The sequence below is a fragment of the Oenanthe melanoleuca genome, chromosome 1, assembly GCF_029582105.1.
Source record: "Oenanthe melanoleuca isolate GR-GAL-2019-014 chromosome 1, OMel1.0, whole genome shotgun sequence".
Classification (NCBI taxonomy): Eukaryota; Metazoa; Chordata; class Aves; order Passeriformes; family Muscicapidae; genus Oenanthe; species Oenanthe melanoleuca.
The window spans coordinates 66036396-66050584 of NC_079333.1; the positions used below are offsets into that span (position 1 = coordinate 66036396).

General features: G+C 49.9%; 1 protein-coding gene across 2 annotated transcripts; it reads right to left on the reverse strand.

Annotated features, from left to right (window-relative positions):
- Window positions 1–4855: 4855 nt before the first annotated feature.
- On the reverse strand, window positions 4856–6860 carry POU4F1 (POU class 4 homeobox 1). Of its 2 annotated transcripts, XM_056495773.1 has the most exons (3): window positions 6738–6860; window positions 5644–5905; window positions 4856–5550 (listed from the first exon to the last, which is right to left on the reverse strand). In XM_056495773.1, exons 1-3 carry the CDS (start codon window positions 6858–6860, stop codon window positions 4856–4858), a joined length of 1080 nt encoding a protein of 359 aa, XP_056351748.1. The 2 variants fall into 2 exon arrangements, with proteins under 2 accessions (XP_056351748.1, XP_056351740.1); XM_056495765.1 differs by having other exon boundaries at window positions 4856–5905.
- Window positions 6861–14189: the final 7329 nt, after the last annotated feature.

Genomic DNA, 14189 nt, shown 5'->3' on the forward strand with positions numbered 1-14189 from the left:
GGAAAAAAGAAAAAGCTTTCCAAAAGCGGAAGGGGACGGAAGGGAAGGGGGGGGGAGGGGGGAAGCCTCGTGCAGCACGCCTCCCATCAAGCTGTCTTGACAACAATTACTAAAGTTTTTAATTAGCCTCTTGTTATAATTCATTTTATTAATTTTCCAAATCTCAGGCCATGAATTATTAACGGCGGCCCCGTAATTGTGTTTGCAGCGGCGCACGTGACGGCGGCGGCCCCGCCGCGCTCGCCTCTCCCGGCGCGGGTCCCCTCCCCGCCCGGCTGGGGACGGGGCCGCGCACGCCGGGCCCCGCTCTTCCATCAGCTCTTAAATAACATAATTACCCGTAATCACACCCTCGTCTGGCAGGTGGAAACAGGTTCCCAAGCGGATTCGAATTCTGCTGCCGATCTTTTAAAAATCAATTAGGCTTGCCTCCGCTTTGGAATCAGCAGGTAAATATAATAAAGCTTTTTAAAAAAAAAAAAAAAAAAAAAAAAAAGCGCCGGCTGAAAAGCGAGATATAAATAACTGGAGGGATTTAAAATCGTTTGGGAAATGCCGGAATAACACAGGGCACCACCGGCGCTATCAAGCTTTATGCGCTCGAGTCCGTCAGAGTTAAAATAATTATCTTTCGACAAATCTATTTCTCTTCGGAGGAAAGGGGGAACACAGGGAGGAGGGGAGGGAGGCACATAAACCATAAAGTCAGTGCTGTAGGACACTTCATTCTCCTTCTGGGGAGTCTTTTTACTTGTTGAACCAGGACCGAATTAGTCTTAATATCACAGGAGAGTAAAAATCAATACGACCGTGGCAGTGGGTGTCTGTTACTCACTTATGATGGCCTAATCTAAGTTGAAAGCAAGCGGAGAGCAAGTGTTACGCAGAAATTCCGGCAGCTAGATAGCGTCTAGCGAACTTAGGACTGGAAAATCACACCAGGAAAGCGGCGAGGCATCTCTGTGGTGGAGAAAAAGGCCATTCAAGGGGTGGCAGCGCCGAAACGCTCATCGGCAAGGGCGCAGGCTGGAGCGCAGGAGGAGTCAGAGCCCCTGGCACATTAGGGAGTGGGGGGAATATCTGCATCTTTTTGGTCACAAATGGCTCTTTTCTATTCGAGAATCTGCGTACTGCTGGGGAATAAATGCGAACACATGTTCTGCCTCTTTTACCTTACTTTTTTTCTCGAATGCAAAAGTTTTAACAGTCCTTAATTTAAACCTTTTAGACTTTTTCTTTTCTTTTCTTATTTTTAATGCGGCATTTATTAAAAAAGCCTTACGAGAATCTTGTGGTTTTATGAACTATTCAGATTCATCTGACAGAAAGAAGGACGTTTTGGTTTTGCACAGTTTCCTACCATGAAAAATAGGAAACTCTGCAAAGCTTTTATTTTCACCATCTGTTTTATTAACATTTTTTTTTTTCTTTGTACTCGATAAGGATTGTACTTATTACAAAACAAACTCCTCAGCTTTTCAATACATACACGGGTCATTACTGGATGATACAAATGTGGTATCGCTTTCAACATTTCAATTGTTTGGGCAGATGAAAAAGAAAACCCAACATTTGTAATTATTTTTATTTGTTCATTCCTGACTCTCCAAAAAATGATATCCGGTAATACTTTTCTATAAAATAATATTTTTACAAATGCATTTATTAAAAATTCTGATGACATTTCAAGTTAATAACAACAGAAACAAGTAAATTTCCGGTGGACGAGATCTATGGGTTTTTTTAAAAAATACCTTTAGTGCTTATTTTTTTAACATCAACAGTTGTTTAAAATCACAGCTTTTTAAACGTATTATTCTTTTCTGAACATCACGTGTCTTGCTTCACAGATTTACCGGCAAAATTAAAAAGATTTGGCTAAAATATGTCTACAGAAGAAATAATCCCAGCTATTAAGTAACTTTTTACATTTGGCATCTGATCTAGTCACAGGTCATCAGAAAATAGAAAGAGGTTCTTTGATCACTTGAAGCAGTAGGTGGCATCCTATACGTTCCTAATGAACAATTGCATTCACAACATAAGGAGAGATCAGTTTAGGATTTTCATATTTATTAACCCAAAATAAAAATAAAGTATCTTGTTACATAATTAAGTGCAATTAGGCCAGTCAAAACAACATATAAACCTGAAACCACCCAAGCTTTTCTTCTTTATACATATTTTGTAGGTGCATAATCCTTTCCAGCACACTGAAAAGAAATACTTCAGAAGTCCTTCTTAAAATTTTACTTTGATTTATATTCTGCAGTTATAGAATAAACTTCAAGAAACACACGCAGCTAATATATAGTTAATTTTATTCAGAGCACCGATTTTCACATAAGAGCTATCTCAAAGTAATGATTTCTGGATTTAGCAGAAAAATACATCTCTCACTATTTTCTTTTTGGTAGAATTAGTCTTATCGTCTAACGGCCATACCTTGAATTTACCAGCCGTGGAAATATTTTTATTTTTTTTAAATGCACCCAATAATGATAATAATAACTATTTTGTTTTTACGTTTGTTTTATTTGTAAGTATGCTGGGACACATCTCCCTGTTGTATTTTGGCATACAGAAATATTTCTGATAGAAATTAAAGTAATAGAATAAAGACACAACCAAGGAGAAAGCTCAGCAAACATACATGGACAGGTAGATTATTCAGTGAGACATTTCAGGATCCACATGTGGTTGCAGTTTGTAACCTTTTTGTTGTTGTTGTTGTTGTTTTGTGCATTAAAGAAAATATTTACAATCGTCTTTCTTATCTTTGTTCCCCCTCTTTTTTTTTTTTCTTTTTTTTTTTCCTCTTTTAAATCTAAATACAAGAACGTGACAAGAACGTTTGTGTTTTAGGTGAAAACAGGCAGTTAAACTGTGAAATTACACCATCCACAAAAGATTCTACCAGAAGCTAGTCTATTTAGTGCTCAGTTTCAAAATGCATAGAATGTTTGCGCTGCAAACAATGATACACAAAATAACAATAATAATATTAATAATAAAATAAATAGATAAATAAATAGATAAATAAATAAATAAATAGATAAATAAATAGATAATATCGAGACTTTATCACGGATCTTTCTATGCCTTTTTTCCCCCTCTTATCTTTTCCTTTAATTTTCTTTTTTTTCTTTTTGTCTTTTTTTTTTTTTTTTCTTTTTTCAGGTCATGTCATGCATAATTTCAGTCTATTGATTGTTTTCATTTAAACGGAATGGTATTTTCTTTTCAGAAATTCTGTTTTATTCGAAAGCCTCAGCAGAGTCTCGGCAAGAGACAGAGTAGAGATGGCTTCTGCACGTCGCTCCCCTTTTTACCTAACAAACCCTGATAATTTTGTTTGTTTTCAACCCGCGAGACGTGTAACGCACCTTGACAATTATTAGCAATACCAGCATTGTTATTACAGAATAACATCATCGCTTCCAATCCAGGAGACTGTGATAGTGCAAATTGAACCCCACACATCCCTCCCAAAAGCCTTCCTCCACATAACGCTTATGATTTACAATAAACGACTTTTAAGCCCAAGTGGTTTTTTGTCGTGTGTTTGTTCCCAACATGCACACCCCCAAGAAACAAATGTCATTTCAAACCCATCACCGGTGATTTCTTCTGCCTACCGGGTGCAATAACCTCCAGCCCTTGGAGGAAACCAAGGGAGGACCTTAACCTAAATCCAGCAGATTTGGTGGGGATGCCGGGGGGCATACTGTTGGGAGCAGCGGGGAGGGAGGGAGGGAGGATACAGGACATAGTTAACCACGAGCCTTAATGAGTCTGAACATAATCTTTTGGAGAGCATCCCCGCTCTGGCAGGTTTGGCACCTGCCTCCAGAAGCATTTCTGCAGAGAGAGGAACCTGTCTTTGGACACAGCTGGAAACGCAAACCACGCAGGCGAGGGAGGAGAGACAAAGGGGTTCTGAAGTAACTTTTTCTTCCCCTTATTTTCCTTGAGCTAGCTAGGATTATTGAGGCAACAACGGAGAGGAAAGGGACTGGTCCCTAGCCCCGGGAGGCCGCCCCGCTCCCGGCCCTTGTCCCGCTCTCACCGCTCCCCAAGAAGACACAGACAAGACCCATCGCCAAAGCCTCACGCAAAACCGCGTTCCATGGACAAGAACATAAAAAAAAAAAAAAAAAGAAAAAAAAAAAAGAAAACGAAACAAATAAAAAAAACCAAAACCCAAAGAAAAATAAACATCAAAACAAACAAACAAAAAACCCAAACCCAAGCCAACCAAAGAAAAAGTTCCCCGTCACCAAACCACCGTTGTCCTCATTCATTACTAAGCCAGGGAAAAGAAAGAAAAGCAGAAAGTAATGAAAAGAGACCCAAACCAAACGTAGCATCATCATCACCGACAGTTTCGCCTTCCGGGTTTGTTGGTCGGTTTTGTTTTCCTTCGGAAAGTTTTGACTTAGGTTTCTCGGTTTGTGGCTGCTGCTGTCACGGTATTTATTGGTGTGTGTCTGTGTGTGTTTACGCTTTAAGTTGCTCTTTCTCCCGCTTTCTGTCGGGGGGTAGGGGGGCAGAGAGGGGAGAGGGCCGCAGAAGTGACCCCCCCCTGGGCTTCTAGAGCGTTTTTACCTCCTCTCTCCTCCTTCTTCTCGTTGGTGTCCCGGTGTCTTTTTTGTTTTAATAATTGATAGCGCACCCCCCACACGCACGCCCCCCCTCTTCCCGAGTAGTTCGCGTTTAATTTCTACATCGTCCCTTGGTCCCCAGGAGCCTCCCGCGGCGTCTCAGGCGACGGTGGCGGTGCGTGGGCGTCCCCCGCGGCCCCGGCCCGGCCCCCCCGGTGCCCCCGGTGCCGGGCCGCCCCTCCCGCCCGCCCCTAGTAGGTGGCGGAAAATTTCATCCGTTTCTGCTTCTGTCTCTGGTTGCAAAACCAAACCCGCACCACGTTCTTTTTGAGGTCCAATTTCTCGGCGATGGCGGCGATCTTCTCGGAGGAGGGCCGGGGCTGGACGGCGAAGTACGCCTCCAGCGAGCGCTTCTCCGGGGCGGCGATGGAAGTCCGCTTGCGCTTCTTCTCGCCCCCATTGAAGAGCTCGGGCTTGTTCATTTTTTCCCGCTGGGCGCCCTCGGCCTCCTCCAGCCAGGCCTGCAGGATGGGCTTGAGGGCGATCATGTTGTTGTGGGAGAGGGTGAGGGACTCGAAGCGGCAGATGGTGCTCTGGCTGAGGGAGCCCACGCCCGGGATCTTCAGGTTGGCCAGCGCCGAGCCCACGTCGGCCTGGGTCACCCCCAGCTTGATGCGGCGCTGCTTGAAGCGCTCGGCGAAGGCCTCCAGCTCCCGCGGGTCCGTGTCCGAGTCGCAGATGGAGGCCAGCCCGGCCGCCCCCACCACGGCCGCCGCCGAGGCCACCTGCCCCGCGGCGCCGTGGTGCGCGGCCACCAGCCCCGGGTGCGGCAGCCCCGACGGCATGTTCATGGCGGCCGGGTGCGAGAGGTGGCCCAGGCCGTGCATGTGCGAGTGCGGGTGGGCCGAGGTGGAGATGAGGCCGCCGCCGGCCCCGCCGCTGCCGCCGCCGCCCCCGCCGCCGCCGGCCCCGCCGCCGCCGCCGCCCGCCCCGTCGTGGCCGCCGCCGCCGCCGCCTCCGCCGCCGCCTCCGCCGGGCATGAGCGCGAGGGAGGGCGAGGTGATGTGGTCCAGGAGGTCGCCGGGCTCCAGCGCCTGGTGATGGTGGTGGTGGTGGTGGTGGTGGTGCGCCAGGGGCACGGTGGAGGTGGAGGTGCAGGGCACGCTGTTCATGGTGTGGTACGTGGCGTCGGGCTTGAACGGGTGGCTCTTGCCCTGCGAGACGGCGATGTCGACCGCGGCCAGAGCCTCGGCCCGCGCCAGCAGGGTCTCATCGAGGCTGGCGAAGATATTGCTCTGCAGCTGCGGGAGACACAAAACAGAGCGGGGTGCGGGGAGAGGAGTCAAGGGGGCAGAGAGGGGGCGAAGTGCGGAGGGGGAAGGGGACGGGCGGGGGACAGCGTGGGGTTGCGGGAGCGCCGTGGAAAAGGAGGGGGAAAGGCGAGGGAGGGGAGAGAGAGGTGGGTAAAGTTGGGGTGACGGCCGGGGAGCCGGCAGTAGGATCAGCGTGAATATGGGATCGGGGGGAAGAGCAAGGAGATTGGGGGAAGCGTGGTATAGCAGGCGACAGCCCGCGGAAGTGAGGGGAAACAGGGGGATGGGGTAGAATAATGGGGGGATGGGAGGGGCAAGAAGCGAGAAGAGGGAGCAAAACAGGAAAAGAAGCAAAGAGAAGCAAGGAGGAATCGGAAGAGGAGAGAAGGAAGGAATGAAGGGAACAAATAAATGAATAAATTAAAAGCGGGGGAAATGGAACGAAAGGAGAAGAGAAAGGAGGAGAAGAAATGGATCTGTAACTCTCAGCTGGGGAATTGTGTCAAACACAAGAGCACATAAAACGCATTCCTTTTCAGAGGCCGAGTCATAAAAATTAATACAGAAAGTGGATGAAGTCGGAGACTCGTGTGAACACCGCTTTCAAAAAAGATCACAGGCGCTCAGATGATTGCAGAGGAAGACATGAAAAAAACATTAAGCGCCGCTTGTCAAAATGTGCCTTGCAGCGGTTTTTTTATTAATGCACATACACATACATGCAGTATACAGAAAAGAGAGAGAGAGAGAGAAAGAAAGAAAAGTGTGTGCGTGTAAGGGAGAGAAAGAAAGAAGAGAGCTGCAGCTGTCTGTCCCTTACCGGTGGAGTTGGTAGACACGCTCTTCTTATTGCTTCCGAGCTGGAGTGTAGAGAGGGGTATTTGTGCTCAGGTAGGGTGGGATGCATGGCAAAATGAGGCTGTTTGCTGTTCATGGACATCATCTTGAAGGCTTGGCATGTAAATCCACAAACACTCCTAAAGTCGGGGGAAAAGTGCTCTCCGGGCTCTCTCCTCCCGCCGGGGGAAGCCGGTGGCGGAGCCGGTGGTGGCGGCGGTGCCGCAGCGGACCCTGCCCCCGCCGCCGCCGCTGCCGCGGTGGCCGAGGCTGGGCTGGGTGGGCGAGCGGGCGGCAAGGCTCCCGCCGGCCCCCGCCGTGTCCCTCGCTCCCTCCCTCGCTCAGTTCTCTGCCTGCCGCTGCCCGGCGCCGGGCGCGCTGCGCTGCGCTCTGCCCGCACCTGAGCCCCGCATCCCGTGGCTACCGCCGGGCGGGCTCTCGCGAGAGCGCGGCGGCTCCGGCTTTGACAGACATCAGCTGTCTCCCCCCCTTCCTCCTCCTCCTCCTCCTTTCCCTCCTCCTCCTCCTCCTCCTCCTCCTTTTCCTCCCGCCGCCCCCGAGCTTTGCCTCCCCGCGCCTTGTTGCATCTCCCGCAGCCCTCGCCCGTCTCGCCGGGGCGGCGGCGGCGGGGCCGCTCTTATAGCGAGCGGCACCGGGCACCGGGCGGCTGCGGCACCTGTGGCTGCCACACGTGCGCGCTGCGCGGCCGCCAGCGCGGCCCGGGGCGCCCCGATGGGGCGGGGCTGGGCGCCCCTTCCCTGCCCTCGGAGCGGCGCGGGGAGCCGGCCCGGCCCTCGGCGCTGGAGCACAAAGATGCGCTGCCAAAGAAAGGGGCGTCGTCCGGCCGCTCCCCGCTCCTGCCGCGAATTGTACGCGGGCTCCTGGAGAAGACCGGCGGCGACAGACAATTGTTTGGACCACTCAGAGGCTATTGTTTTCCCTGTAATTTAATTTCCCCCCACCCCGTGTAGTTTTATTGCGCGGGTTGCTGTGCCAGGCGCCGCGGGTGACAGCCCTGCGCCCACGCGGGGCGCGTGTGTGCGTGTGCGCTCTGCGCGGGCAGCGCCGCCGAGGTGAGACTCTGCATCTCCTCCTGCTGCCCAGCCCCAACTCCTGCTCCCTGGAAAACCCAAGTTGCACTGGCGTGGCCTGAAGCAGAAAACGTCTACAAACAGTCTTCTTTCTTTCTTTCTTTCTTTCTCTCTTTCTCTCTTTCTCTCTTTCTCTCTTTCTCTCTTTCTCTCTTTCTCTCTTTCTCTCTTTTTCTCTCTCTTTCTCTCTCTTTCTCTCTCTTTCTCTCTCTCCCTTCTTTATTTCTTATTTTCTTTCCCTCCCTCTCCCGTGATTTATACTTAGAATACTTTTGCCTTTGAATCAAACAGTTAAGCAGCGACACGGTTGGTGTTATGAGTGATTCGTGATTTCTGACCCATTTTAGAGTAGATTCTATTTTTTTCTTGTAGCTGCTTATGAAATCGGAAGCAAAACTATGGAAGAAGTGAAACTGCTACTGTGCCTGTGAGATTAGTACGAATCCTTAGAGAACGGCTCAAGGTGAAACCTGTCCCTTGGGGCACGCTGGAGCCATCCCTCGGTGACCGATCAGATGCTGCCTTGTTTGTTTCAGCAGGGCTGCAGGCAAGCAGGCAGCGGGGTGTTGGATCAGGGATGTGACAGCCTGGGAGTGCATCGGAATTGTTCTGTTTCTCCTGAGCGCCTCTTATTTATGCGCATAAACACAGCCGAAAGGTCACGCAGGAAAACACACACGCGCACACAACAGCGCACACCACAACCCCAAGTGAAGCCACATTTGTCTTCATAAGCCTTCCCCAAGCTCCCTAGCTAGTTCAGGAGGAAGGAGAGAACGTCTGCCAATTACTTGTGCCGGAGGGAGCCAGGTCTCCATCCATTACCGTGTTCCCTGGGGTGGCGAAATGCAACTTCATCTCTGAACGGGGTGAACTTGAAACTGGGGTTGGGCTCTCCTTATTTGTCGAAATCATTGTATCAGAATCCACTAATAATACTTTATGTGTATTTACTGACTTATTTATTTATTTATTTATTTATTTTTTTAAGCCATGAGTTATTCTAGCTACTTCTCAGCTATCATACATTGTAAAGGAAAACCTCTTAGGAAAGAAATGGAGAGGAGTAAGGAAGTGGGAGACATCACGGTTTTTGGCCAAAGTTGCTGAAAAGCGCCCAGCTGCAGGAGCAAGGCCCGGGACGAGCAGGCTGCCGGACCCGACCATGGCGAGATCCAGCCCAGAGCCGCGGAGCTCCTGGGCTGAGCCCGGTGGGGCAGAGGTGGATTACCGGGATCACGTCCCGTGGAGGAAGGCATGGGATGCTGTTCCGTTTGGGATGCATGGGTGCTTGTCAGTGCACCTCTGCGTGAACCCCACTCTCCAGGATGCTGTCAGGGCAAGTTCATCTGGTTTCCCAAAGGAAAACACTGAGATAAGGGAAAATTGTGAAAGCGGTGGCAAAGGCAGCCGAGTGGAGGGTTTGTAGGCTACGTTGTGACCTGCCTTCCTGCCCACACACCACGGGGCACTTGCTTTGCCTCTGCGGCGGGGTCTTTAACCTCTGGGCTGATAGGGGCTGGGTGGGAGCAGCGAGGGCTGCAGGGAGTGCAGCCAGCCAGGACAGGCAGCCACCAGAGGAACGGGAGCACATGGCTATGGCAGGTGCTGCAGGGCGTCACCTTCTCCTTGGCTGGAGGAACATCAACCCCCAATAGTACTTTTAAAACGACCCCTTCAGTTCCCTGACTTATTTTTCAGGCCAGGAAGGCAGAGAATTCAGTCCTTCTCCCACCTCCGCCTCCAGCGCTTAGCCGGAGGCTGAGGAGGTGAGGACCTTTAAGAGTTCTAAGGGTCCCACCTCCAAGGTGTCTTCTGGGCCCTGGGGTGGGAGTGGGCACGCTGTCTCTGCAGCTTGCGGTGTGCATCCTACTGGATTCTCCTCGGGAGGAAAGCAGTCCCACCCAGTGGGAGACACACACCCTGCCAGGGGCTCCTCGCTCCATCACTGGAACCGCCCGGGTGGCGGCCGCCGAGGGACGGGGATGACGGCTTGCGGGGAAAGGAAAGCCTCCCGACCCCGGAGAGGAGGCGAGCTGCTGCCGGCCCCTGCCCGCTCCCCCTCTTCCCCGGAGGCAGAGGCCCCCTCAGGGAGCCAAGCCTTCCCTCTGTCTGATCTTTCAGGAGAGGGGAGGAGCAGAACAAGAGAAGTTCTTGTGGAGCATCGTTTGGTCTGTCACTTACCGAGTCCCGGAGGAAAAACTTTTCTTCTCAGTCCTTGGGACTTTTTTTTTTTTTTTTTTTTTTTTTAGCTAAAGCGCTAACTTCAGGATAACTTCTAAAGCACCTCTAAAAATTGCAGCCTGACCGTAACTCTCCCGCTGCCAAGGTGCTGCAGCCGGTCCCGGCGCCGTCGCTGTCCTGCTACTTTTTGGCCGCACCGAGTGCGGGGGCTGCTGCCCGCCGGGCGTCCCCGGGAGCCGCGGGGAACCAGCACCCCTTGTCACCAGCCCCCGGTGGCCCCCTCTCCCCGCCACACACTGCCAGCTACCCGGGCCGACGCGCGGACCTGATAATAGATTTTATTTTAATGTTCGCTGTTATTTCTATTCCTCGTGGGTACGTCCAGCCTCATGAATACTGATGGCAATAAACTCGCAGGCTGTGAGGAGCGAGGCCATTGGCGACTCGACCATTCTGTAGTCCCACGTTTATGGCCCGAAATGCTCAATAAAGCAAGAGAGGCACATATATATATATATATACATTTACTTGTCTCCCGTAGTTTTCTCCGGCTTCAAATGCAAGAAATAAGCAGAATTCCTTAATTGACTGAACTGCCTATCTCGAGAAAGCAATAAAGTAACCCCTTATTCCCACAGTGAAACGATTTATAAATTAATTACTGTAACCCATTGTATTTGATATCTCTTTTTAAGATTCCCAAAAGATGAATATACTAAAGCTTATGATATTAACCATTAACGTCTGATCATCGTTTGCTATATATCCCGACTTAAAAAAAAAATAGCTAATGTGGATCTCACCTCTTACTCTAAACCCTCTGGATATTTTCATTTCAGCAAATGTTAGCTTTACATTTTGGAGTCGCAGTATTAGTCCTACCCTGAGTGTCACTGGGAGCACTGAGACAAAACCTACAGTACATGTGTTATTTGGTGAAGTTCACAGAAAGTCAATAACCCATTTAAAGTAAAAGCTATTTTCCCTTTAAATGATCAAAATTAACCTTCGGAATAAAAAAAACAAACAAACAAAGCCCACAACAAAACACAACCAACCCTTTGGGTGAATGCACAAAAAGTATTTCCTTGTCCTAATGAGGACTTTCCTTACATCAGCAAAGACCTGCTAATTACTGATGTACAAGCCGCAATAATTGCTTTTGCAGCCAAAGTGTAGAATGTTGTCATATTAAAAATTGAAACGCTTGATGGTGATTTAAGTCCCAAGGCAGTTCACAACGTCCCCTTTCGGGAAAGGAAGGAGACCGGAGCAGCTAAGCTGAGGTCCGGTGGAAAGCACTACAGGTCTTGCTGGTAGTAAAGTTCCTCTCTCTTTCTTTGCAGTGATGCGGAGGAATTCAAAAGCGCGCCGAGAAGCCCCTCCAGCAGAGCATCCCAGAGCCCGCTCCCCGGCAGCCCCGCTCCGTGGGCGAGCAAGCCGGCTCCCGGCTGTCGCCAGCCGCGTCCACGGCCACGCCGGCTGCGCGGACGCCGCGTTTCGATGGGGTAGCCGAACACGCGGCTTTCCGCCCCCGAGGGAGGCAGGAGGAGCGCTCCGAGCGGGCAGGGGTCGGTCTCCAGCCGCGTCCCACCGCGCTCGGGCCCCGCATGCTGCCCGAACGGGGAGCGCAGCGCTCGGCTCCCCCCGCCCCCCCGCGCCAATCAAAGCACCTTCCGAGGGGCTGGGAAGTAGTTGCCTTGTCATGTAACACATTGCCCTGATTTATTATAAAATTTTAACGAAATCATGCATATTTTAACAGCCTTTAATCACTGCATGAAAATTTAATTCATGAACTGTAGCGCGTTTAAATAAATGAAGTGTTAATTCATTAGGATTAATTAATTTGTTAAAGGATTGTGTGCAAGGTTAAGGTGGAAGAAAAACTCTTTGTTAGTTTCGAGTCTTAATCACTGCGTTCTGTTAACAGTGAAGGTGGGGGAAAAAGCCGCAATGAAGGTTTGTGTGGGGCGGGGGATGGCAGCACCGGGGGAGGGGCGAGCCCGCGGGCCCGGACAGGGGACAGCTCGGCCTCCCCCGGCCTTTTTTCCGAGCTGGGAACCGTAATCCGGGATGAGCAGGCGGAGGTCGAGCCCCGGGTGGGAAGGGATGGGGAAGGCGCATCCCCACTACACTCTCTGGGCAGGGCATACGGGCTCCGTGCCGCTTTCCTGGCTGGCAGCCAGCGCCAACACTTCTCTCCCCAAAATCTGGACACAGCTCTAAGGTGGCCAGGATAAAAAGCAGCCCCGACATCGTGTTCTGTGACATCCGGGTGGCCGCAGAGCCGCCCAACCCTGTGGCTGGTCCGTACTGCTTTCCCAGGCATTCTACCAAGGGGACAGTGACTCGGGAAAGGGACAGGGACTCTCCTCATCCCGGCCCTGGGTTCCCCCAGCACTTTCTGCTGGCTTTCAACCGGCACCAGACGGCCCCAGGAGCATTATGCAGCAGTAGCTTGGCTACTTGTCTTCCTAGCTTCCCTGAAAACCAGCACGCACACGACCTGTAAGAGCTTTAGGGAGGAGATAATGTTTTCTACTGAGAAAAGCTGAAAAAACCAGAAATACTCATCTTCATTTGTTCCACATCCCAGTTTCACTCTCCTGTTCTCTCTCACCACACTCACAGCTGTCAAAGTACACACAAGCTTTCCCCAATGCCAGCTGTGCTTTTCCCTCCACCCTTCAGCTAATGAAGATGGCTTTTCCTGCTAGGGCTGAGGGACACTGAGGCAGTAACAACGCTGGGCCACAAAGGCAGGATAGCCAGGCCACCTCTTTAGGCCAGGCCTGACAAGCAGGCAGCTTGTCACAGCAGCAGAGGACTGCTGCAAGGGATCAAGGGCTGGACCTGGATTAGTAGCCAAAGGGGCAAGCCTTGGAATAACCACAAATCCCCATATTGAGTTACCTCAGAGCTGCTTTTCCCTGGACCAAACCTGGGAAGGAAGAAGCATAGAGGCCTTAGTCAATTTACATGGGGATGCTCTTATGCCAAAAAAGTAGCAAGGAAGGAATGTTCACAGTTTACAAAACTTTAACCATAACCACACACAAGAGTTGTGTAAGGACTATATTCCAAGCCTACAGTTACTGTGAGTCAGAGGCATGATTTAGATGCTGTGCAAGAATTAGGATCAGACTTAGTCAGCTTAAACTGTCTTGAAAGAGCATTATTGGGTGAGGGAAACAGGTGAGAAATGAAGAAGGTTGAAGGATGAGAGACCAAGTCAGCACACCTTAACTGCGTATGGAAACTGTGCATTGTCCCCCTCGCCCCCTTTTTAAAGGTTCTTCATGGAGAGACAACAGAGCACATTTAAAACCAAACACAGCCCAAGTCAGTATCTGGTACCCGTAGGCAGAGCTCTTCTGGTAGCCCCTCACTCGAGGAAGCAACACAAACAGAAACAGACTCTCATAAGGCCTCTAGGGAACAGTGGATAAGCAGGTCACTTGCCATACTTTGTAGAAGTAAAACTCAGGATAACTAAGTAAAAACTTGATCTTGGGATTCGTGCTCTTACAAATAACCCAAAAGATTTCACTAACAAACTTAGGCTGGTAGCAGACTCACCTTCTTGAGCTACTTACAGTCCTGGAGAGCATTCTCATGTGTTAAAACCTGCAAATTGCCTTGTATTTAGTACAGTAGGTATTACTAGATGGAGTAAAAATTTTATGAGCTATTAAATATAATTAGACATCATAGATCTCATCTGTACATCACTTGTCTACTATCCTAATAAAAATTCTAATAGTAAAGTTGTAGATCTTGTGTATTCCAGTTCTACATAACTACATAAGTAGGCAACTACCATAAAAATTAACAGCAAGCTAGTAATTTACAGCAAGTAGTTTAGGTCATTTTATCAAGTGCAGAAGGAGATAGGCAAGCAAGGCATTGACAGAACACAGCCTGGAGCACTGAAACTCCATGTACAGCTGAGAAATTTATACCTGATGAAACCCCAGTCATTACAAATAGTTGAAATTTTCAAATTGATATTGCACTGATCACACTACCAAATTTTAAGCCAATAGGAATGCAACCTTTTTAACCTTAGCTTGCCTCTTCTGTCCATCCAAGCTGCAAGACACTTATGGTCAAAACATTTATGAAGCAAATAAATTCACTCCCCGCCACGCCACAAC

Bases quoted from the DNA above. Each gene is read 5' to 3' on its own strand.
- POU4F1 (XM_056495765.1), bottom strand. From the start codon at position 6,860: ATGATGTCCATGAACAGCAAACAGCCTCATTTTGCCATGCATCCCACC. The intron at 5,906-6,737 runs GTAAGGGACAGA...TGTCTCCCGCAG, and splicing joins CGTGTCTACCAACTCCACCG to CTGCAGAGCAATATCTTCGC.